This window comes from Pseudomyrmex gracilis, unplaced genomic scaffold, assembly GCF_002006095.1.
Source record: "Pseudomyrmex gracilis isolate BER0280 unplaced genomic scaffold, ASM200609v1 scaffold_165, whole genome shotgun sequence".
Taxonomy (NCBI): Eukaryota; Metazoa; Arthropoda; class Insecta; order Hymenoptera; family Formicidae; genus Pseudomyrmex; species Pseudomyrmex gracilis.
Window position 1 is genome coordinate 159,915 of NW_018020749.1, and position 26,546 is coordinate 186,460.

The 26,546-nt window shown below is 42.3% G+C and overlaps 1 protein-coding gene across 1 annotated transcript in view; it reads right to left on the bottom strand.

Annotated features, from left to right (window-relative positions):
* Positions 1-242: 242 nt before the first annotated feature.
* LOC109857598 (steroid receptor seven-up, isoforms B/C) overlaps positions 243-26,546 on the bottom strand; it is a 119,491-nt gene continuing 93,187 nt past the window's right edge. The window contains exon 4 of the mRNA XM_020434068.1: positions 243-3,193. Coding sequence (XP_020289657.1) covers positions 2,916-3,193 — 278 coding nt within the window. The 3' untranslated portion in view covers positions 243-2,915. The remainder of the gene's footprint in view (positions 3,194-26,546) is intronic.

The window sequence follows — 26,546 nt, forward strand, 5'->3', positions numbered from 1 at the left end:
AACGTTTTTTTCGATCAAAAACCATCTTTGGAAAAAGAAATACAATTTTAAATATTACCTAACGGAACATGTATATATTACCCTCATTACATTAATTTTGTTTGCGATTTACAAATAATAAATTCACATAAAGTTTCAAAACTTAAAAATTCTGCTTTTTTTTGAAGTTTTCCCGACTTACCGAGCTATCTATAATAAATGTACATACATAAAATAAAAATATGTATATCTATTAATTGTATACAATAAAATATTTTAACATAATTGTAATTTTGACAATTTATAGAAGAATATATTCTTCACATTTTCTCTTTTAATTACAAACCTTAAATGCTTTCCGGTATAGTTTTTGTTTTTACAAACTAATGTGATATCAATTTTGCGGAATGGGACGCGCGTAACGAGTTATCCTACAATTCAACAAGACGCAACGAAATTTTCATGCAAACAGAATCACGTTTTCAGAATGTTTTTAAGAATTTAATGTAAAACGGAATAGTCTCTTACCCTTTTCGCTAAGTTTTCTTCGGACGTTGTATAGATTTTTGTAACGAAGTTTGATCGACAAACGGTCCATCGATCGGCCCCTCAATCTCCGCAGGATCATTTGTTTAATGATGAAATAATTTGTCGCGCAATGGCACTGGCATACAAGGAGGACGTCGTCGTATCGCATTCTCGAGTGATCTCGTCACGTACGTTCTTAAGTAACCCAAGGTAAAAATATCGTATTTACAAGATATATAATATTGGCTGTTATGATATCGCGCGTTATATTGTCATCCAAGTTGAAGTCGTAACGACGTGTGGTCGTTTCGCCGTCGCTCTCTTCTTTCTCGAAGCTTTCCTCGAAGACGACCGTCGTCAGACGAGACGTCGAAATCACGCGCCGTAAGCCTAATACGATACAAGCAAATGACGAAACGTGATCGTTTGCCGTTCGCGTATACGAACGCCGCCTGTTACAAACACTGCCGCAAAAAGGATTATAATTTATTTACTTGGCGCGATAGAGTTTTCGTGAGTAATTTTCTTTTCTTCGTGATCTTGACACGCACAATTCTTTGCACTTTACATTCTACTTACAACAGAGAATCGTTTTTTTTTATTTACCAATAAAGTTGTCGCTAAAAATATCGGGCGCGCCGACTGTGTCTCTTCGTTTCTAAGTACTATACATAAAAATTTGTACAATATATTTATATTTAAATAGACCAACACGTATATCAACATCGCATACTGTGGCCCTTACAAAACAAATTTCGCTTTTAAGAATAAAAAAACAGTGCGCATTTGATCTACTTCAAAGTTACAATAAACATATAATCGAGACAAAATACGAACGGATAAGAAAACCAGGAAAAAAAAACGCATGAATTAAATACGTTGCGCAAGAAAGAGAAAACGTCGATTCTCGAACGGCGCTGTTGAACAAATGTTTTCATAGGAAAATTGGATATAAAAAATCAATTTTACAACAAAGTCGCGTCCTAAGATTTCGGCGAGCGAGATTAAAAAAGAACTTCTCGAACACATGGTGAAACAACCGAAATAGAGACTACAATAGCGATCGGAAATAATCTCAAAAGTCACGAAAACGTTCGACGAAAACCGTGGGACTCGGACTCTGCCGGTGCACACGTGCGTCGGGAATGAGCGTCGTCCGCGCGACCGAAAGGAATATTTCCAAAAGAATGTTTCACGGACTACAGACGCGGAGAGAACGGCCTCGTAGAGGAGGCGTCAAGACGAATGACTAAGGCCCGTGGCATGACTCGACTAATAGCGAGTACTCGACGCGAAGATTGATTCAAGATAGCGATGGGAGATTCACCGGGCTCTCTTTCTCTCTCTCTCTCCTTCATCGTTGATTATAAATGCTAATTTATGACTTCTTCACGCCACGCTCGTCTTGCTTCCCCCCCCTTTCTTTATTTCATTCTTTGCCATATAACAAAACGCTTATCTATCTATTCTCTCCTCTCCCTTTTTCTTCCTCGTTTCTTTTTCTTACTCCTTTCAATCTATCTCTTGTTCACTCGCTTTCTTTTACTCATGCATACATGCACACATGCTCGCCTAAAACAAACCCGCGCACAATCTCTCTCTCTCTTTCTTTCGTCTTTGCTCGATTACTTTAGCGAGTACCAAGTTTTAACGCCCAGTAGATGTTCCTGGGCGCTGTCGAGCCACTCGGCGATCTCTGAATGAGCAACGTCTTTATTACAACATCTTTTCTCTCTCTCCCTCCCGCTTTTCCCTGCTCCTTTCGCCTCCGAGATTCCTCTTCTCCGAACAAGACGACGTCTCTTCACCGCCCTCGTATCTTTCTCTCCGCGCATATTATCCTATCACTCTAGCTCGAACTCAGTTAATGATCACGCTCAATTCTCTTTCCTAAACTCTCTCTCTTTCTCACCGTAATCTTTCCTCTTTCGTTCTACTTGTTCGTGTTTTATCAATGAGTCTTCTTTACCATTCCGAGGTCGAGTCGCGTCTCTCCTCATCGCGCGTAAAAGTCCCTACATGATCCCGATCGTATCTATCTAGCGAAACACAAAGACAATGAGAGAAATATTGACGAAAAAAAAAACGACAAATTGCTCGTTGCCGCAAAGTCGGAGCGACTTGATATATAACGTACTAATTAACGATGTTAAAACTAGAATGACATTTGGAACGCATCCGTTTCGACGTCGCTTCGCGATTCGGCGAAAACGAGTCGCTTCCGCGTCCTTCTCTTCGTCGCACGCACAGCACCGAGCGTCGGGATTCGCGGCGCCGATTCTCTCGCGACGATTATCTCTCGCGCGGTTTTAACACGCGAATCGGGCACGCGGATCGTCGCCGGGCGTCGCGACGCCGCCGCTCGGACTGTAATATTATGCGGAAGCCAGCTGCCTCCAGACAGAGTGTCACATTGTGGATATGTGATAGGGCCAGTTGAAGCTGTTGCCACTCAGCAGCATGTCTCTGATAAGCGTCTCGATCGGCGTCTTGCCTACCAGCCGCACGAAGAAGAGCTGCTCGATCACTTGCGACGAGACCGTCCGCAGGGACGGCAATCGCAGCAGCAGCTTGCCGAACCTCGTCGGTTGGTTCGGGTACTGCGACCGGCAATACTCTTCCAACGCGCACTGCGACTTCTCCTGGAGGGATTCGATGTGCGCTACGTCCGAGAGACCACAGGCGTCTGTAAACAACAAAATTGAGAAAACAATATTTAGATTATATTCGTATTCAAAGAAGAAAGAGAGAGATGGTATTTCTATTTTTTTTTTCAAACATCTGTAACTTCGATAGCAAATTTTTTTTGACCCTCTATGGGCCGAATTTCCCTTTGGTTTCTATCTGCAGACAACTTGCAAGATATTTATTTTGACATTTCAGGTTGATGGTGCCAACCGTCATCAATATTGTTATTGGTTATTTCAGAGGCATTATATAATTAAGACGTATACATCATCTTGTGAAAAAAACTAAAACTATTTGGTAAAATGTGGATATATTAGCTTGTGACTTGAAAGTTACATGGATCCATAGAGGGTTAACATGCATACATCTTGACAAATTTGTAAAAATCTATTTTAAACAATTAATACTAATAAGTTTTAGTTACTCTTTTGGTTACAAACTATGCAAAATTTTGAAAGGTTCTAGGAGCCTTACAATGAATGTTGTTGTGTAATAAATATATGTATATGTATATACAGAGTGTACGGAAAATCGCCCGTAATACTACGGAAAATGATTGGAGATCTAAAAAGAATAAAAAAAGCTATATAAACATAGGTCCGGAAATAAGTCGTTTCCGAGTTATAGCCACTTTTATGTTTAAAAATTGTAATTTGTTTCATAATCATAATTTATTTTATTGTATTTTAACATAAATAACTTCATTTCGGACTATTTTGATGGAAGAATAAGGACCTGCATTCGTGCTGAAGGTGGCCATTATGAACATCATATTTAATTCGATTTAAATACCTGTTTATGTTTATCCTTTATTTTAAAGATAATGTAACTGTATTTACAAATATTGAAAACTTGAAAAAAACTTCAGAAATAAAAAATAAGAATTGAAAACTTAAAAGAATAAAAAATAAAAAATTAGAGATGCTAAAGTGGACATAAAAGTGGCTATAACTCGAAAACGACTTATTTTTGGACTTATGTTTTCATAACTTCTTTTCCTTCTTTTTGGATCCCCCGATCACTTTCTGAAGTATTGTGGGCGATTTTCCGGACACCTTGTAGATATATATTTATTACGCAACAAACATCCAACGTAAGGCTCCTAGGAGCTTTCAAAACTTCACGTACTTTCTTTTAAACTTCGGTTATATATTTTATTTTATTTATTGTGTTTGGTTACATACTTGAAACTGCGAGTTTAAAACTTTTTTTGCGGAAAAAATTTACAAGAAACACACAACCTATTTTGAATTTTGAAATGCAAAGTACTTAACTAGGTAAACGAGATAGTGCTGTGTGTTTTGGATCTGGCGATCGTAATGCCTTTTCCGTGACGATAAATACAGTATTGCATTTTTTCGCAAAAAACTATAATTTTCACATGCAAACTATCGAGCGTGTGCAACAAAGAGAACAGAACGCGTATATTTAGAATCAATCGCGGTTCGTAATAACGATTGTATCTCCGATTTAGTGTACGGAGTGTTGCGATCGCGCGTATGCAGTTATGGCACAAAGTTGGCAGGGCAAGTTTTTTAAATATGGCGTTCGTCGAAGAACGCGTCGCGAGTGTTGCGCGTACACAATGATAACGAATGTGTTTCAACGACGGACTGCGGCGCATTGACTAGTGAGTGGATTTAAACAAATATTCTCTTTTGAAAACTTGGAAAAATTGATGACTAAAAGATTTTATTTAAAAACAAACGCGTTTTTACATAAAATCTGTTAGTCTTCAATTTTTTACATTTTTTTTACGCTTCAACTCTAATTTCCTGCTCGTGTTCAAGTCGATGGTAGACAATTGCAATTTTTCTGCTCTCAAAGAGCATTTCTTCGTTAGGCGAAGCGCGCGCGGAAGGCGATAACTATTGCCGTTTAATCTACGCGCAAGGAAGAAGCACCTACGCTTTATTATCGGACTAATTATCGTTGTTGCCCATTAGCCGAGGCATGATTAGCGAGGCGGAGAGTTCCTCTCTAGCGATCTCGAATGGAGAGACGATCGCGAACCAGAAGGAGTAAAGGAAAAGAGGGGAAGCGGGTAAAAAAGGGAGAAATTAAACTTGGCCTACCGCCGACAATGACGGGCGAGCGGAAATCGAGCTCGCGGAAGTGTTCTCGCGAAGGCAATCGTAGCGTGATAGTTTAATCTGCTGCATCGAAATTATCTGCACGACTGCGCGTGCCAAGATTCGCCGAGATTTAATTTCACAGACTTCTCCAAGTCCATTTTTCCGACAATGTGATCAATGTTAACTGTCAACTATGTACGTGATTTCTTAACTTGATATTTCTTTCAAATATAATACGATCGCTTGAAATTTTTCTTTTTTATCCTAAGAAGCCAGATTAAAAGAACTAGAGAATTTAATTAACTTTTCGCGGCCAGACCGAGTCTGTGAGCGACTTAAGATCGAATATCTCCGCAAAAAATCAATATTTTTTCAATTTTGTTTTTTTGAATCGACAGTTTGAACGATTCTGCGTCGATAAAAAAGTGAAAAAAATCTCTAGTAATTTTGAAGATACAAGCGTTTGAAAAAACTTAGTTTTTTTTTCTAGAAACTTGCGCTGATGCGCAAGTTTTGAGCGGGTCTGAGAGACCCACGTCTGGACTTGAAGGGAATAATTAAATAAAAAAATCGCCCTGAAAATGTAACACACAAGTAATGTTTACTACACGTCAACTACTATTGTTGCGTGTACGAGGATATGAATCACTGTTTTGTCAAGTTCAGACGACGCTACAGGTGTGACTTGTCATTTTGACGCGAGGGTTAAGGTCTTCGTGGGGTTGTAGCGCGAAACTGCCTACGGGCAGATGAGACTGAGATCCGCCACGCTGGAATGCACGTGCCAACCGGAGCCGCCGGTGCAAATGTCAGACTAATCACGTGGGCCATCTGCTCACTTCGGCGTCTCGCCCGTGAAACCGTGCACCATTGTTTCGCGGAAAATTCAAGTCTCTTGTTCGCGCGCGATGAGAGAAATGACGCGTACCCAAGTACAACATATCGGGTGTACCCACGAAGAAAAGTCACGATATCGCGTAAATTTAACCAGTCATGTTTGTTTTTTTTTTCTTTCGCGCAAAAGAATTTTCACTTGTTATTCCATTCACGAGACTGGAAAATAGCTATTTATTTTTTGCGCTTTTTTGGTATTTATCCGCGATTTTAAATGAAGCTTCGTATTACTTTGGCCGGTCGTTAGCACTTCGAGAAGCTCATTACATCGCACGCACGTACTCACTCCGTCACGCACACATCAAGGTCGGTTTCATTAGCGCGTTTTTCCGTGAAACGGGAACCCGCCTGTCGCAGTCAACTACGACGAATCGCTTTTTATCAGGAGGCGTGCGTGCGTGTGCGTGAAGAATCGTGGGGTAAGCTGTTCGCATAAATCGACGGGGACGGTGTTGGTCGATGATCGAAAAGTCGGGCGTGCGTGCCGTGAGGGGTCATCGGAGGGTACTTTTTGTCGCGAACTCTCTCTCCGAGACTGTCGTTTCTCGTTACGCGATCGCATCCTCTCCTCGACACGCGGCGTGCACATAAACGCGGTTGGCGGAGAGACGCCAGATTCCTTTGTGGTGGGGCCCACGTGCGCATAATGGGCCATTACGCGTACGCGGGGAAATAATGCGATTCGCATTTGCATTTCCGAGCGACGTCTGCGCGCGGAAACCGCGCGCGGGAACGAACGAAATTACCCGCGACCGAAACCACGGAGTTTGCCAATTGTTGGGGTAGGTCAGTGAATATAACGGGATATCTAGTGAATGACCATTGATTTTACACATGCACACAAACACGTTCTTGTAGATATAACAGTATAACAGACAGATTTATAAATATATAGATATAATCCTATAACAAATGCAACCTATGCAAATCCAAATTTGTTGTTCGAGCGATTTTTGAAAATACCTTTTGGCTTATTTAAAAAAAATAAAAACAAACAATATCAAAACTAATGTTATTTCTTTAGAATGTCGAATAAAACCTCATAAATTTTTTCAGACTTTTTGCAACGTTTTGACTAATAAAATATTGCGTAAAATGTCAGGATTTGCAAGATAAGTTTGAAGCAAATAATATGTATTTTATATATATAATTTACTCTATAATTTTCAAGATACATAATTTTTTTATAAAGTGTTTTTTAATCAAAGTCTTATTTGAATTTATAAAAATGACGTGTAGTGCGCGCCCGTAATAATTTAGCATTAGAAAAGAAAAGAAAAGAAACTGTGATCGCAATATAACGCAAAGTGGCAATAAAATATGCTTATCTCACGTTAACGCGTATTACGCACTCGTTTACTTTGCTATTTACGCTTACGACACGGCTTGTTTGCGTATTATTATTACAGAGCGCTCAAGGGAACCCGTATCTTACAAGATCTCAACAAACCTCTCTATCTGTTATCTAGCGCGGTGTATCGTGTAATTCGCGTTACAAATCATAATTTCAGGGATAGATAAACAAGCTGCGAGCTATTTTTCGAGTAAAATGCATAATTTCAAACGCGCCTCGTGATTAATTGCGCGAGCGACAGGTTTGCGGTTTTCCATCGCCACATCATACGTAATCGAGGACACTTTTGCATCGGCAATCGAGACATTTAATTGTTAACACCTCGCGGCACGGGAAATCGCGTTCTCCGAGCGACCCGCAAACCGCATAATTACAACCTCCTTTTACGAGGGACCGTTCCACATAAAGACTCGCAGAACGATTCTCCCGTCTACCAGGCTCTTTTTTTGCGAAGAGTCGAGGAACGGAGAAATCGGAATGATATTATATACGATTGCGTTATACTGCCGGGCAAATATAAATATACTGCACATCGACTCCAGTTAACCTTTTTGCGCGTGAATCAATCAATGTATTTGTCACACACACACACACACGCACGCACACTCATTGTATATAATTTAGAATAATAATTAAATCGAGTCACAGCGCAACGTAACAACACACATCGTCCTGCAATGATACCGTATCACAATATCACGCCCAGAAAGGAATATTAATATCAAATTATTTGCTCGCTGAGGTAAATTGATCAATATTGGCACCGCTAGTGTAACCTAATTAAACGAACGGATTAACAACAACTTTAACAGTTTGCATAATAAACATCCGGCCTTTAATAGATTTTTGTACGAGACAGCTAAATGGTAAAGTGGATCAAGAGGAACGTCAAATATCGCGGTTGATAAAGCCTGATATAATGGACGAAATCCGAGCGCGATCGGCCGCACACCCGTATCGGTCTCTCGATCGAGACGGGCGTCCAATTAAACGGGAGATATGTCGCGAGGAATCCGCCAACGCACGGTTAATAAACAAACCGTCGGATTGGCTCCGTACGATGTCGTCAGCGCCAATTCACCGCATCAGTTCGAATAATGCCGTTGAGTGGCGTCTCTGGTTTCCTCCTCGTGTCTCCCTTTCTTTCTCTCTCTCACTCTCTCTCTCTTTTTTTCTCGTTGCACGCGTTAACTACTAAATGCCGTGGCGCCTGGTTGACCGAGCACCATCATAAATTGACCAATCTTCAGCGGTGGGGTCCCGCCAAGTCCCAGCGCCGTCTTATACGCTGTCACTAGTGACACACCCCCTCGAAGCCTCCCGCTTGCCTGCGGCCGATCGTGATTGAGATTCGAGGGCGATTTATCGATGTTGCGCGCGTGCAGAGATAATGAATCAATTATTAGCGATCTGTCGACAGTTTTGCACACCGCCAGAACGTTTGGGACGTACGGTTGGATATTTCGAAACATGTTTCGAACGGATTTGATTAGATTGTTCACGACGATCTGCGTTTAGATCGTTAAAACGGAAAAAGTTAAAGAAAATACTTGATTTATGATCGTCGATTTGAGCAAGTGGTGTTACTTTCGGAATTTCCACGCGCGGAATGTTGTACAAACATGTTTTATACACAAGACGCATTGTTAGCTCGCAACCACGTTCCTCGTCGACACACGTTTGAATTGTAATAATTGGCAAAACTTGCTGTATCATCATTCGCTGTACAACGACACGATTAGCCTGCCACGACTGGTTTGGCAGTCAGTTAACTGACAACAAAAGATAACCTTTTTGTCAAATTGAAATCGACAAGATCGCGGCGTAACGAACGCTTGAAATATTTGTCAGTCATCATATTTTCTATCACGCAACTATTGTTCTCGTTTTCTCGAGAAGTGTGCGCTCGGGTTGTTCTCGACAGTTTTTCCCAGTACGTACTAGCTAGAACCGGCGCTGTTCAGAACCGCCTTCTATTAGTCTCAATTTCACCAAGAGACCATGTCAACTGCTCCCCTCGTACAATATGAATCTATCCGTGCTATAATTGCGGCTTGAGTTGCACAATTTCTGCGAATTAGTTTTTATACACTTTATTGTCACACTGCTATTTCGCTTTTTTTTCTCACAAAAAATTCCAAAGCGGATGAACCATTCACGCTACACCGTGAATAGTTTTGTTCGTAAAAAACGCGACGACGATATTGTCCCATCGATATTACATCGAGGATGAAAGCGCGATCGCGCGCTCGTATCCGGAGTAATTCCCGAGGATACGCATACGTCCCGTTGTAATCCGCCTCAGAGAGCGGGAGCAGGTTGTCGAAAGAATAAGGGTGACCGGGGAAGAGAAGGGAGACGTAAGATCCCCGCGAGGAATCGCTCGTTCAGCAAAAGTTTTCGCGACCGGCGCGTTTACTTGCCGATATGCGCGACGGGATCTCCTCTCCGTCGCGACTTCACTCTTCGTCATCGCGCGCGAAAGTCTTGTCCATAGAATCACGGATTTCCTCTCTTTTTTTTTCTCTCTCTCTCTCTCTCTCTCCCCCCTTCCCCCTCCGCAATTTCGATCTATCCTTCTTTCTGGTACGCGCGCGTACAAATAAGGCGTCCGGAGACAAATGACGCGGAGAGGGATCAGCGCAGTCCGGACACAAAGCATCCCCTGAGCACCCTTCCCGGAGTCGGAGGTGACGTCACTGACAATGGAAGGTCGAGCTGTGATTAAAGATCGAGAGACTCCGTAAAAACTCCTTGAAAAGTACCAGTGGCGGGGGCGTGCGCGGGAAGGAGGTGGGTTGACGTCGCCGGGAGGTGAGGCCCGCGAGGAAAAGAGAGAGAGAGAAACGAGCTGCGAAAGAGGGGTCGGGGGAGGCCAAGGGGGGACCTACCGGCGTGAAATATTGCCTCCGCGGCATCCGACAGCTATATGACATTTCCGAAGGGCATGGAAGGAATCCTCGCGCGCGCGAAGCCGCTCGGCCTCTCTCGCTCCCGCTCTTCCCCCCGATCGCGTTCCATCTTCTCGTACAGGGTGTCCGATTCTTACCGAAAAATAATGACTTGTGTAAGAAAATCTACTTTTTCGACAATTACCAAAATCATGTGCGTATTTTGTTACCGAGTCTCTTCTTCAATTGCAAATTTGAAACAAAAACGTTTCAATTCGTTGAAATTGTGTCATTGGCAAATAATGTGGGAAAAACTCCGACACCTTGTATATCATCTCCGAGGTCGAGCGCCGTTTCGTTTCTTTACTTCTGACACCGTGTCGCGAGTTTTTGCACTTCTCTTCATCATAATCTCTATCTTTTTACCCAAAGCTCTTCACTTGATTATTGCTTCTATCGATTGCAAGAAGAGAAACGATTCTTGATTGGAAATGCTTCTTGACAAGACCAAGCCTCAACGAATCAATCCTCGCGAACGTAGAAAGCACGTTACGATAAAAATAAAATTACGCGAGAAATTACACATGTGTACCAATTGCGCGAGAAAAACAAAAAACAGGAGGCTGATGCACATTGCTCGAGAAGATTAAGTTCTCTCCGTGGACCCACCATCCTCCGATACTTCATTTTATTCGCGTAACTGTTTCCTCACGTTTCACCGTTTAACGAGAACGATCTTGATAGATAATGCAAGAATGCGCGGACAGGGGACGCGCGTTGCAATAACGAGCGAGAGAGGAAGTTCATTACGATCGTCCGCCGCGCCGCCGCGGTCGCGGCGTTATATACCCGATAACTTGTGCGCGAGATCACAGCGGATACGAGAGCGTGTATATACGCGCACGTGACGCAACGTATAATTTACCGCGCTTAATTCCGCGCTTCTTGTAACAGGTGACTTACATTAATGGCTCCTATCTCGCGCGCGGACCGCAGAAGAAAAGCCGGGACCGTTTTATCGCGCCGCGCGCGCGACTTGCGCGGAATCGCGCGCCGCGAGAATCATCTTTCTCCCGTTGAGAGAAAGAGAGAGAAAAAGAGCTGGCTCAGCTGGCGAGTGAGACGACCGTTTGCGATTCTCGCGCGTAAATTGCAAGCATAAATCCCTCCGCGTCGCGCGCGATCCGACGCGCGGATGATTACCAGACGTTGCGAGACCAGTGCGCGAGAGAGTGTTTCGCTCTGTTATAAGACGGGAATATCATACAGAATGGTAAAAATTTCAGCGCAGATGGTCGCGATGAGAGGAGAGACGTTAAAAGACAACAAATAGATTGTCGATAGCCAGAGGTCTTCAGCATAGCTTCATTCTTTTCTCGCGTTTTTCCAACGTGACAAAAAAAAACTAAAAGACGTAGGGATAAAAAAAGCATCAGAATGAGAGACGGGGAGACAATAATTACACAGTCGGCTAATAGGGACAGGTGCTAACTTCGGCATTAAATAAATGTGCCTAAAAAGAGCGCACTCGGTTTACGGCCTTTAAGAGGATGCTGGACCGCCGGCGAAAATTCGACGAACTGCCACTCAGCCGCCACGCTGTTGGGTAGGTGGCGCCATCTCTCGATACTGAGTCAACCCAAAACCATAGACGTAGAATGTATAGACTGCGCGTTCTCTACCTTTGCCATGTTAAGAAAATGTCTTCAACGTTGAGAGAAACAGCTGGTGTTGAACAGTAGCCTCATCTTTGTCTAGCGAAGTAGTGGGGGAAAAAGAAGTCTTCGCTGATTGATAGAATAGTAATGGAAAAGTGGGGATAGAAAAATAGGGAGGGTGAAGAAGAGTGAAAGAGATTAAGGAGTGATGGCAGGTTAGGTGGTATAAAACAGTAGGCCCTGATCTCACCACAGACATTGATAGACAGAGAAAGAGTTACTGTTCAAGGTATGTTGTCTCTGTCAACCATGAAGACGTCTTTTCAGCCAAACGCGCAGTCTATATATTCTACGTCTATGGATACAAGGATAAATGACATGAGAGAGACAAGGATAGACGTATGTTTCTCAGGCGCTTCTGCTAAAATCGCACCAATCTTAATTTTCTAAAATCTTTTTTTCTTCTCAAGCTACAAAATCTCCTTTTGAAGCATTCAAAATATTCGTCTATATTTCTAGAAGTAAAAAGTACAGCCTTCTTCTGGATTTATACCGCCAATTTTGTATATAAGGTTAAAATGTGGACTATGTCGTGATAGTCAAGAAACTTTTTTTTGTTTTTCTTGAATGTTTTTAAACTTTTTACTTCTTTAACTTTTTATTCTCTTTTATTCTGAAGAAGCGTTTTTCATTCCGATCAATGAATGCAAAATGAGTGAATCGAATGACGATCCAGCATCCTCTTAATGGGCTCGTTGATTTCCCGGGTTTACAGTTGCACCGATCGCGTTGCACATTCGCATCCGGTGACACGTGCGCACGAAAATAAACATCTCGACCACCGCGCGATAAACTGACAATCACGATGGTTCCGCGAGATCTTTGTCACGTGTTTTCCGGATATTTTGCGATCGAAAGATGCATTCGAATGCAAAAGGAACTATTTTATTTTCAGGCTTCGAGAAGAGGAGAGTGTTAATCGTCGCGCGAAGCCCCGACCATCGCGTCTTAGTCGACGGCGCATCGACGGAGTCACCGCCTGTAAAAGTGACTCCGTGATGAGCAATAATTACGCTTTTGATGTGTGTCGCGGCGCCTCGCGCTTCCTCGTGCCGCCTGCTCAAAGATAATAGCCCGTAGACGGCGGATGGGTTTACGGGATGATATCTCGGGGATGGCATAAAAGGGGGCTAGACTCCGTGGGATGGTGTTGCGCTCGTAACGGAATCGAAAATGCTGTAATTACGCGACGCGAACGGCTAATTAAGTCTCGCCCTTCTCGTCGCTCTCGTGATTGTCAAGCCCGATGATACGCTCGGGACGCCTCATCTCGTAACGTGCAATCTAAGTACTTCCTTTTGGAGGTGGTTGTCCACTCGCTTTAGATTCATAATCGTTTGCGCGTGTTATCAGTGTGTGCATTTAATCTGTTAAAAAGAAGAAAACCAAGTATTGCAAAAACTTTTTTACGTTAAATTATTTCTGTGTCGAAATTTTTAGATTTGTAAAATAAATCCAAACAATGTGAATTTCAGTGACAAAAAGTTCGAGCACGCACGTGATAAATTCGTAAAAATGTTTATCATGTATATGCATCTCCTTTCAAGAAGCTATTACAATTTCAAACTACCGCGAGTGTCCATAAACATGAAACCTCAGATCGGCGACACTGATGAACGGAAGTGTCGCGCACGACGCATTCGTTCGGTTCCGCGCATCGCTTGCGCGCGTATCGGATATCACAATATTGTGAGGAGGCGCCTCCTCGCGCATAATGGGCACTGTACACGATGGCCCGACGTTATAATTATCATAACAACACCGCATATTTAGAGAACATTTCTCTCTCTCTCTCTCTATCTATCTATCTTTCTCTCGCTCTTCCAGTTCTCCGTATCGCGGCTACGTATCGGGGCGACACGCATTTAACCGTAATGCACACATCCCGTATAGGTGGCCCGAACGCGCGCGTACAAGCGCTCCGTTTAGGAGCCGCATTGTCATGTTAATGGCCGACAATACCAATCCCATTACGCCGTTTCGTAGGTAGCGCGCGCCGCGGGCCCTTTCGGAGCCCCCGATGGGGACCGCCGAGTAATACAGCTCGGGATACCTCTCCCTGTGAATTTCGTACTGGCGGGGACAGGTAGATTCCCGGCAGGCAGGTGCTGCGAAGGTCAACTTTTTTTTTCTCATCGAGACGATCTTTCTCGCGAAAGGGATGCGCGTCTTCTCTGAACAGAAATCTTTACCCCTCCCTCCGTCCCTTCACGGGTCGCGCGAGATCGCGGACCGGTTTCGAGTGCACCCGGGGGCTAAATGTCAACAACGGCATAACGGCCCGGTTAGAGGATTAGCACCGGCGGCGGACGACGAGGACCGGTGAGGGTAGCGCCAGACTACAAAAGGTCGTGAACTTTCTCTACGTGTCATAATCCGTCTGAGAGGGTTTGCGCGGCCTTCGATCTCGCTCCTTCGCGCGCCTTTCTCTGTTCTCTGTTTTGTGCCGCTGATTTTTACAACTCGACTGCTGTCGCTGGCGGTTAAATTGTTAATAAAGTTGGTTTTTAAAATGAGAAAAATATGACATTTTATATGTAAAGAAACACCATGGTCCGGTTAAATCCCGAATACAAGGGTCGCAAATATCGAAACGGAGATTAACGGAACGACCTAACGCTTTTCTCGCGTAAGGTCGGCCGTGACGACACAGCGATTAGCACGTCGTCGATTTCAGCAGGTGCGACTGCTACATAACGTAATTCCCCGACTTAAAACGACGAGAGAAAGAGAATAATAATAATTCTCTACACCGTGCATGTACAGTTTATTCACGCTGAGATAATATATACACATTAATCATAAAGCAGTAGCTTTAGTATAAAGCAGCATTTAACGCTGCATACGTAATATGAATGTAGGTCAACTTTGACTGCATTTAATTGACGTCGGCGTATCAATGAACTGTGATGAATGCGAAGCGCGGCGTGTGAAACAGTTTAGAAAACCAAATTTTCATAGTAGTGCGCAAAAAATTTGTAATATAAAATATGAAAACTTACGAGTATCGATCATATCGAAAGTGCTTGTAAACAAAAGTGTAGAAGAAATTTAATAGAACGTAAATTCAATAATAAATATAATAAGTTAGACCTTTCGCGGTTCTCAGAAATGACGACGACTTAGTCAGACCGTGGGTCTGTGAGACCCACGCAACTTTAATCGAATATCTCTGCAAAAAATCAATATTTTTTCAATTTCTTTTTTTAAATCAAAAGTTTAAACAATTCTGCATCGATAAAAAAACCAAATTGAAAAAATCTCTATTAGTTTTGAAAATATAAGCGTTTGAAAAATTAATCTTTTCTAGAAACACCGACGCGCAATTTCTGAGTGGGTCTGGGAGACCCACGTCTGACTACGAAGGGTTAATCCAAAGAGCATGATGTTACAATTGAAAGCGAATAAATATATTACTCGTGACAGTAGCTTTTTATTAGTAAAAGAATTTTTAATTGTTAGTAAAAGAAATTTGCAAATAGACACGATTTAAAGCGAACCTTTTGTTTCAATCGAATAGACCCGCGATGTTTCGCAGGAATTAAGTTTTCATTACACGGTGCGGCTGTTTACGACAGCTTCAAGGATATCGGAAGACCTTTAGTAAAATGACGACCGGCAAGCCGCAATAACGATCACGTTGCCGAAATATTATTAGCTTCTCAATAGTGAAACTATGAGGGATCAAGCTCAGAATTTACAGCCACGCAGGGCTGAAATTACTGCGCGAATAAGTTTCTTGTATTTTTCTATATGTGAGATTTTGAGAAATTTCTGATAGATAATATTATCTATCAGAAATATGTCTTTTCCCAAGTGAAGGAATAAAAATATATAAGTTTTCCTCAATAAGTGTCGTGTAAAATTTAACACACTCGCAGACATGAATCGGACAAATCTTTCGTCAATTATTTTTATCGAACAAAAAATGTACGAACAAATCATTCCGACTTTGCTTGCAACATTGAAATGTTTTGTTTTCCATCGAAATTGTCGCTTTCAATTCCTGTATTTAGCAGTTCGAGAGTATCTAAAACCGGCCCTGTGTCGGCAGCAAAAGGCAGCTGGGGTGGACAAGTGAGAGAGAAAGAGAGAGAATGAGAGACAGAGAGAGTGTGTGTATATGGCAGAATGCCGCGCCGTGTACGACGGTGTACACACGACGAGGAATCTATTGATAAATTCAGTGGGTACCGTAAACAATGCGGCAACAATGTCAATTATGCGCCCGCCGCCGATCGCCGCCGGCAGCAATTAATCGGGGCGGCTCGAGCGCGACTTTACGCGGTAATTAATTACGCCGCGTGGCGTGCGTGCGTGTCGGCGCGTTTGCTCGCGCGTCGGTCCGTAAACGTTGCACTTTCGGCCCCAAAGCGGCGGTGGTCGAGTCGACAGGCCGACTACGAAACTCTCGAATCTCATCGATTCTGGAACCCGCTCGACCTCGGCAATCTCGCTTCGCGAGATGCTCGCACTACATTAAGACTAATCACACGTATACACAATGGAAAATCACACGACGACAACTGTCGCAGAATCAAACGGGGATCGAGGATCTCTCGGCTTACAAATTGTTTTGGGGGAATGACCCAACAACGCGGCGGACAAAATATCATATTGTGTAATTTCTCTCTGTTTTCTACCTCAAAGAAACACGAGAAGTATTGATATCATCGAAATTGCACCAATTTCTATTTATAGCTGAAATCTACCGTGCTGAAATCTACCGCGAAACTACGCGACGTTATGTATTATCCATGCGCACATTCATCGACACGCTCGACGGACTCATCGCGCCTCGATCGCGGATATCGATAACCGGCTGGACGTTGGCGAGAAGCTGGCGAGAGATACTCTCTCTCTCTCTCTCTCTCTCGTCAGAGAGAGCCGCGTGCCGGACGATTGCGTGGGCGCGTAATGTATTCTTGGGTTAGACAATGTGGCGGCCACGTGGGCTATAGAAGCCAACTCGACCGGACTCGGTTCGCGCCCTCTCCTCGGCCCCCTGGCCCTATCGCCTCTCTGTCGTCCCACCCCCTCGGGGCCCCATAATGAAGCGTTGACGCGGGCATAAAACGAGCGCGCCAACCGAGACAATGGAATGATTGAGCGCGGGCAACGCCAAAGGGTTGCCCGCCGTCAACCTCGGGGTGAAAATGTCAGTAACCAAATGTCAGGTCTCGCCTTGGGGCCTTCCGTGTCTCTCTCTCCACATCGCTCGATTCTTCCACGCGCACCCCACGCACGGCGTATCCCGCGCCCGCATCTCCCATCGTACGCGGAAGTTCTTTCGAAATCGTAAAAAACATTCCTCCGTTCGGGGACACGAGAGTCGCGAGAGCGAGGAGCGAGGGAGCACTCAATGACGTAACGTCACTCTCGATTGGGCTTAATAATGCACCAGCGTCATGAGAGAGGCGAACGGAAAGCGAACTGACAGCTGATGCATTATTTAAGACGAGAGCATGACTTGCAAGCACTACGTCTATTGGTTTTCTTCATTCGACGATTGGTTCGATTCGATCTAACCTCGAGTTAAAGAGCGGCATTTGCGTTTGTAGGATATACATTTTCAGAAAATTAAGGTAGCTTCCGTGCAAACCCGCTATTCTATGTAATTTGTAAAATTTTAACATAATGTATTAAATATTAAAAAATATGATTTACATTTAATTTCGCAATTCCAAAGAAATCGACCGATTGTAAAGCGAGATATTCACGATCAAAATGGGCGTTATTAACATACGTTTTCTATACCGAACACATCCAAACAGCCTATTTTTGTTTTTAATTTCAAAATGGCTTTATAAATGTTTACAAAAAACAATTATATTATAGAAAGACATTTTACAAATATTTGGAAACAAAAAATATGGCTTTTGCCATTTTATTCAGTAGTTAGAGATTTTTTAAGTTGTGCGGTAAAAGCGTAGTGAAGTGAAGTGATGGAAATCTGGCAACGCACAATTCTTCTTTGTAGCATGTATCTTGATAGTTGCTACTTTTGTAATAATATTTGTCACAAGCCACGTATAATATTGAATTGAGTCCTAGACGTTTCTCACTTATAATTTTGTCAAGAAAACACTTTTTTGAAAGCAGAAATTTAGATTTTTTCCAAGTTCATGTAACTTAACAATACGTCGCATAATACGCCGTTTAATAGGTTATTTGACTAACAAATTTTCCCTTATAATGCAACTGTTTTTGAAGAAAAGGCAATTTTTATTGTATTTTGTTAAATATTAAATATCAAAACAAAATTTAATAGATCAACTAGTTGAAAACCTAATCCTATAAGCTGTCACAACTGAATACTTACAACGTTGCCACGATCATTCTGACTTGTTCTCGCAAAAATTATGCGCTGTGATCCCAAGTTATCTTAAACTTTTTGTATTGACGAATAGATTTTATTTTTGAATAGAACTGTCGCACGCGGGAACTCGAAACTTTAAATAACGTACTATATGATTCGAAATGCAGTTTTTTTCCGTCGAATATATAAGAAACAAATACTTCATGATTCTAATCTCTCGCGAACAACACGGCGAAGTCGCGGCCATATACTGAATCACGAGAAGAGACTACGCCGGCTTTAAAACCACTCTCGTCTCTTCCGGCGCGTCTGCGGGGTGATCACTTTTTCGGGGTAGGATATTTCGACGCGCAAAAGGGTCGGCGAGACGCGGTAAAAGCGGAACCTCCTTCCGGCATATTTTATATCCGCGGACGCGTTCTCCTTCCGCGAGCGTCGGTAGAGATTGCTTTCTCGCCGGCGATGTAATGCGATTTTCGGCCGTCGAGATTGACGCCGACGTGGCGAGGGTGCCCACTTTTCCTTTGTTCCGAAGGAACGGGTTAAGTGGACGCGTCGCGGGATTGGATTTGTCATTTTACTTGCTTTGTCCTTCATAATGCACGCGTTTCTCTTTGACGAGCAGCGAAAGAAAACAGGGCCCCGAGATTTTAGGTAATTTTAAATCGAGGAAAAAAGCCCAAAATTATGTGCGATAATATCTGAGAGACTTTCGATTTATTTATTTATTTTATTCATTATTTTTTCCAACGCTTGTCTCTCTCATCTTCTTCAGTATATTCTTAACGCACCGAATATATATATAATCGTACGTTTTCACGATCGCAATCGCATGAGAGATTTATTAATTTGACAGCAAACACGTTTTGGATTTCGCGCCTATAATTATTCGCGTGTTCTACAACCGGTCGGTGTTGCGCCGCGTATCATTCGTGGACGTTTTCGCGGACTCGTGCGACATGAAAGATAATCGAGATAATGAGAGATCGCAGAAAAAGAAAAAAGAAATAAAAGAGCTGCGGAGACGTTTTCGAGAGAGAGAGAGAGAGAGAGAGCTCCGCGGATTCCCGCGGCGAGCGTTAATGGAGCTGTCGCTCGCGTTCGCGCTCGCGATGGGCGGTTTCTCTTTCTCTCCTCTCTCGTGGCTGGTGCAGCCAACGGTTTCCGGCCGGATCAACGTCAGAGAGCTCGTGCGCAGAAACCCTGGAAACACATTGTAGCCAGAGCGAGCAGTCACGCCGGACACTCTCCGGGTTAGATACTCGAGAGCGAAGAGAGAGCCCGGGCGTTACTTCGATTCCAATTAAAACGTCGGTCGCCCTTTGTTAACCCGACACCGTCCGAGCCGCGCGTCGCTCTCTTCTCTATCCTGTTTTCGTAATAAATTTTGCCGTGAATATTTAAGCGCGCCGCTGGATTTTACATACTTAATTTCGGGTATACGCGTGTGTGTTTCTTCCCCGCGAGACGACGGAGACTGTTGACTTAGCCGCCGTGTGATCCTCTTAGAGAGCGTGTGGATAGACCGTAGCGTATTTTAAAGAATCGCCTCGCCGCCCGACGGAATTTGTTGCAAAGTGGCTACACGGATATATACATATATATTTATATATATGCATGTAATTATATGCGCGCTCTCTTATTTATTTGCTTATTTGCATAATCAAATTATGTCACATTATATGTTCGATTCTTTCACAAAGTAATGAAAATTGGCGCATTAACGAAGCTAATTATTAGTATCGAGTAAATAATTAATTGTATACTAATCAAGCAAAATTTCATGTAGATATACTCGATTGCAATTTCTCACTGTTAAATTGTTATTTTATTTTATCCTCTCTCCTGGATTATTATGCCGAGAATAAATCCGGACAGTATGTCGTGTAGATAATTACAACGTGTTTCCCACCTCGATAATCTGAAATATTTTACCGCCGGAAAGTTAAATGAAAACGTGAACAATGATAATCCGGCGGTGTTTTAATTTCAATCGGCGTTGTTTAAGTAGTGAAGATAAAACTCTCAATTGAGGCAATCAACGATCGATTCGAGATCAAGCCGCGCTCGTGCGTAATCTTTGCGACGATTTTTTTGTTTCCAAGGCGCACGCACCGCCACGAGCGATTTCATCAGATGATTGCTATAATTATCTCGGCGCACATTCGCAATAAACATTCGCAATCCGCGCGCATCGGTCGTGCCGAGCGGCGCCGATTTACGTTCGAGGGGTTAATAGATCGCTGCACGTGCCGGCCGCATTAGCGCCAGAGCACGCTCATTACGCGCGTAAAGTAATCCCGGACTTTTTAATCGTCGTCGAAACATCTGGTGTCGCCGAGGGACATTTTTTTTTTTTCACCTCAAGAAAATGATCACTTGCTTACGATAATGAGATTGCGCTTTTCCTGCGTGGCAACTCTTGCAAAATCGACGTAACAATTTCTGCTCCCCCTTTTTCTTGTCGTTCCTCTTTTTTATCGCACATGCGTTTACTCGTGAGACACGCGTAAGACTCGCTTGCGCAACCGAGCACGCCGATTCATTCAATTTCACTTCGTCCCCACCGCGCGCGTGCGTTTCACGCTCCGCTAATGCGCGTCGCAAGATCGATCGCTTTTATCGAATCTCTCGGAGCTTGTTCTTTATTTTCGCGGCGGAAACTTTTTAATTAATCCTCGAGAAAGAAAATTATGGAACGCGGAGCTTTGGAAAAATATACGTTTGATTTGATAAACAAAAGGAAACAATTTTTCTAATAAACTTGGAATGATCGCGGTAGAAAAATTGTCCTATATGTGTGTTTGAGTGTTTCGTAATGCTTTTGCTGCGCGTTGTCATGTTCAATAATTTATTCAATCCGCTTTGTTCGCGAAGCCATTATAAGTTTATTCATTCAGGATAATTCCTTTCTTAGACGAGCAACCTTATGTACTTTTCCTATAACAGAGAGAGATGCAAGATAGTTGATATCGCTATACCATTTTATAATGCACCGCGAACGTACGCGCTTCTACGCGCGCGCATACACTGAACTTCTGCCATAAACGCAATATCCTGCTGGTTGCGTTTATGCGAAACGTGACGGCCGGCCGCGAGTAATGGCCAGAGAGAAAACCAGTTCTTGGCGTGCGAAGCGCGCGCGTTACCGCCCTGAAATGTCCGAATAGTAAATCGTAATCCACCGCCTTCTGAGATCGGCGATCGTAATACGATCGGGAGTAGACGTGAGAGAAGGAAGGTGCGCGAGAAGTGCGATACCGCGGTGCCAAAGGTGAGGTCCGCGTGTTACAAGAGTGTTCGAGTGATCATTAGTGAAACTATTCAAAAAAAAAAAAAAAAACCAAAAAAAAAAAACAGCGCGGACCTTAAATCTCTCGTGCCTGGCACTTGGGAACGCAGTGACTGAAGCATGTGGCCTCGTTAGAAATACGGTTGATAATGCCGCACGCACAGCGAAGCGAGTCGTGTGATGATATCAGTGCGAGTGCGAGAGAACGAAGATATCTCGCTAACAACAGCGTAAGAGGCTTTTAGAGAAAATATCCTGACGCAACTAGGATGGCATTTGAATGCGCGACAATGTAAAATATTGTACACACGATATTTCAGACACGTCTCCGCTTATTAAACAAATCACCGTTGCAACGACGCGTGCAAATCGTCGTCGTTGAAATGTCTCCGTCAAAATGTAATTTTTACGCTCAACAAACGTTTCAAACTTCAACAACACGGTGTTACTTCTAGCGCGGTGGAAATAAACAAGAAAATAGACACGTATCGTTCGTGAGCGTATATGAGATGCATCGCGCGCGCGCGCGTTACTAAAGCGCGCAATTCTCAAGGATACCCGGGACGTTGGTCCCGGTCCTTTCACATTGCGCGATTATTTCTTATCGATTTCGTTCGTAATGCCGTTGTCCGATACAATCGCGAGTGTACGCAATGAAGCGGCGCGAACGAACGAACGATATCAATTAACGAGGGCGACAGCAAATATTACGAACGGCGTTTTCATGACGCAAATTGAATTTCTGTCTTTGGAGCGAACGTATTTTCAAATACAAAAGCGTTCATATCTTCTCTAAACCGATTTACTAATGTAAATCCGCGATGTGTGTGAAATATCGTGATGTATGTATCTCGAATTACTTTTGTTAACATCAAACGAATATACAGGATGTCCGGAAAATCGCCCGCAATACTTCGGGAAATGATTGGAGATCCAAAGCAAAGCTATATAAACATAGGTCCGGAAATAAGTCGTTTCCAAGTTATAGCCACTTTTATGTTTAAAAATTGTAATTTTTTTCATAATCATAATTTATTTCATTGTATTTTAACATAAATAACTGTTTTGTTTTAACATAAAGAATTGAAAAATACAAAATAAGAATTAAAAAATTAAAAAAATAAAAAATAAAGGATGCTAAAGCGGACATAAAAGTAGTTATAACTCGAAAACGATTTATTTTCGGACCTATGTTTATATACCTTATTTTTTGAATTCTCAGTTACTTTCCAAAGTAGGGTAAGTTGCCTGAATATGAAATAATTTTTGTTGATTGCTTGTTTTACTTACTTGCCGAAATTTTACAAGAACTTAAATTCTATGTATTTTTAGGGAATTTCATGCTCTTTCAAATAGTAGAAGCAAAAGTTTAAATTTGATAACAGTTTAAGAGATATCTATTTTATTCTTCAAAGTCGTCATTTCTCATATTAAGAGGGTACTGGATACCGACCTGTAAACCGACTTTCTCCTATGACATTTGGTGTCGTATTTACTACATTAAATCTAAAATGCTTGTACAAAAATAAGTAAATTGTGCTAAGAATTGGCGCTTGTTCTTTGGAATGTCAAAATTCAGCACAAATTTTTACTTATACAGTTCCCTTCTATAACCTGACTATATATTCATATATGTAGAATTATTTCTAAGCTTATGTACATATTTACAATGAACAAGCGCCATAAGTACGACAAAAAAAAGTCTAATGAGACATTCAGATTATGGTTTGACTATCTAATTGATGAGAACAACGTCATAGTGTGATGATGTATATCTGATATCATATACTATCATTATGAATGAAAAAAAGAGTTCAAAAAAGCATTATATACCCATTTTCAAAAGCTTTATATGATTTTGTACATTTATTTGCTTCTGTAAAAGCGCTTTTAATGTTGTGCAGTAAATAAAATTAGAAAATAAAGAAATTTAGGTTATAAAAACGTCGGTCTACAGGTCTCTATAGTCGGTATCCAGTACCCTCTTAAGTTCATGGTGTACTTATTATGGAATACTACATGTGCCTAATATGGAATAGCATATTATGTCGAATTTACACTTTGGAAGAAGAAAAATAACGATGTAACACTTTCATTTAATTACTATATATTTATAATGATAAACCTCTACAAATAACTCTAAAAAACATTCATTTACATTTTGTGCAAATAAATATTTTTTTATTACATTTTACACATTTTTCGTGACCCCAATTTCTGCATTTATGACATTGAATCTAATTTCCATCGAAGATCTTACTTAAGCTCCATAATCCTCCGCAGACCGTACACTCTGCATCATCTTTGTCAAAATTTTCTTCGATATTTGAATCTGATTGATGCAGTGTTCTACAAGTGCCTGCTCTCTTTCCAAAGAAAATACTCTGGCTTTCTTCCCAGACGATTATTTACAATAGTCTCAATTGAAAGATTTGAATTAGTTTTCAATTGTTTCACTAAACAAAACAAAATTCTTCAGGGGGAACTGAATATTTTTGCGTTGCCTTTAAAACTCCTATTGTTTTGTCAATAACCGTTTGTATCGCCAAAGCCATATTTATTTTATTCCACTTTTTTCTTTTTATGTTAGACGGCGTCTAAAAAATCGAAGAAAACGTTTTATATACTCACGATAGATTTACACACACACACACACATGTATCGTAATATGGGGGAATATTCCATTTATTATTATATTTATTATTATTATTTTATTATTATTTATTTATTATTATTATTTTATTTTCTCATTGTTAGAAGCATATCAAGGACACAATCGAATACAAGTATTACCGCTAGGTGGCAGTGTCAAGATGCTCTAATATCGCGATATTCCATATTCGGGTAACTTACTTTATTGCGGGAGATTTTCCGGACATCCTGTATATTTACTTTGTTTAGCTATGACGCATTTGTTATTCACGAGATACTGAGAATTTGACATTCACAATAGATACCTAGTTTCTCAGATAGAAACCATATATTACAGATAATTCTTGGCTTCACGCGCGTACATCTCCTTGTACGAGATAAGCGAGTGCATGCGCGTCTAATGCACATTATCTTCTCGTGAAAGGTCGGAAACAGAAAGCTGATCGCGTTGACGTCAAACTTCGCGACAGCTGTTGTGACGATTATCGGGAGTTGACGAGTTTTTAGGAGACATCGTCGCGTAACGAATCGTCAATGTATTCACATATCACCAGTTTGCAGTCTTGGAAAAAGGAACAATTTTGTATAATTGTGTGGAAGCATAAAATCTGAATATAGAAAAGACCTGTGCAACCAAAAACTGCAGTTCGGTATTTTTAATACTCGGTGGAGAAAAATTATCGAGATGTCACGAAAAAACAAAAAAACATCAACATCATTTTTAGAGAGAATGTCACTAGCTACTTCTAGTCTAGATTTTGCGAGACGCAGCTGGGAGAAATCGCTCTCTCCTCCGATGCTCTCATGCGAATGCCAAGATGGAAACGTGAATCCCCGGCGCGATAATGCGCTTCCGGACACGATAGCGCGACGAAGAAGTGATAGCGCGAACGTGCGCGCGGGCGCGCGCGCTTACACAAAGGATCGAGTTACGAGAGAGAGTTTGTGATACTACGGTTTATATTATACGGCGATTAAGATAGAAGGAGTACGCGCAAAGTGTTTTTCACCACTACCTCCGGTCGTGTCGCGCAGTATAGCGGGACGAGAGCTTTCCTCGCGCTTCCGGTTTTGTTTGATGAAGTTTCGGTCGCGCTTGTAGAGACCGCATCGAATTGTGAAAGACGGCGGAAATCGCGGAATTCTCAACCCCAGAAGTGAACAAGTAGGGAAACATTAATTGTACGATAATGATTTCGATAAGCTTCACCTATAAGACATCAGAAATGTAACAAGATAGAAATAACAGCATGACAAAACATGATTGAAATATAAAGTATACATTTTATAGGAAATTACGACAAAGAAGAAAAATACTAAATAACAGAATGAGTTTTCTAACGAGCAGTTGAATTACATTCGAGGATCAAGGACTCCGTTTGTTTCTTCGGGATCCTCTCGCGAAGGGACTCTCGTATCCTCCGATTATCCGCGGCATTATAATACCAATTATCGTGCTTTGATATCTAACTACGTCGGAGGAGGAGAAGAAGGAGGAGGTGAAGCCTAGAACAGCGGCGAGTATTCTAGCAAGCGGACAAGAGAGAGAAGGAAGAGACCTGAACGAAGATAGCGAGAGAAGAAAGACAGAAGACAGAAAGCCAAGCAAGAGAGACGGAGAAGTCTCCTCGCCTTCGCCCTGCAATAAATTCAGCCAGGCGTTGCTTCGAGAGACGGGTTTCCTTCCAACCTCTACGGTGTCTCTCCATGTCGGTTCCGCCCATCCTTGATTTATAGGCGCGCGAGATAGAGCAGCAGCCGTACGCTAGGCTGCTCCGGGCCGACCACCATCGCCAAGGACACCCGAAAACGCAGAAGGCACCCCGTTAGGATCCCAACGGGGAGAAAAAAAAAAGATCGCGCTCTCTCTCGTGCGCGAGAAAGGCGCATTACCATCGGCGCTTCGGCGTCAGCTTGACATGGCAGATCCCGAGAGAGAACGCGCTCTTCACCGAAAAAGTATGACGCTGTTGCACGCTCCTTACACCGTCGATGGATAAATCACGAAGAAAAAGTCACGAGCGACACGCCAGCGAGTTCTAACGGCTTTGTATCTCCCGAATAGATTGAGATGGTACATTAGAAATTATGTGGTTTCACTTTTTCTCAGGTGTTATTGACATAACTGAGAGAAATATTGAAGGAAGTTTCATTCG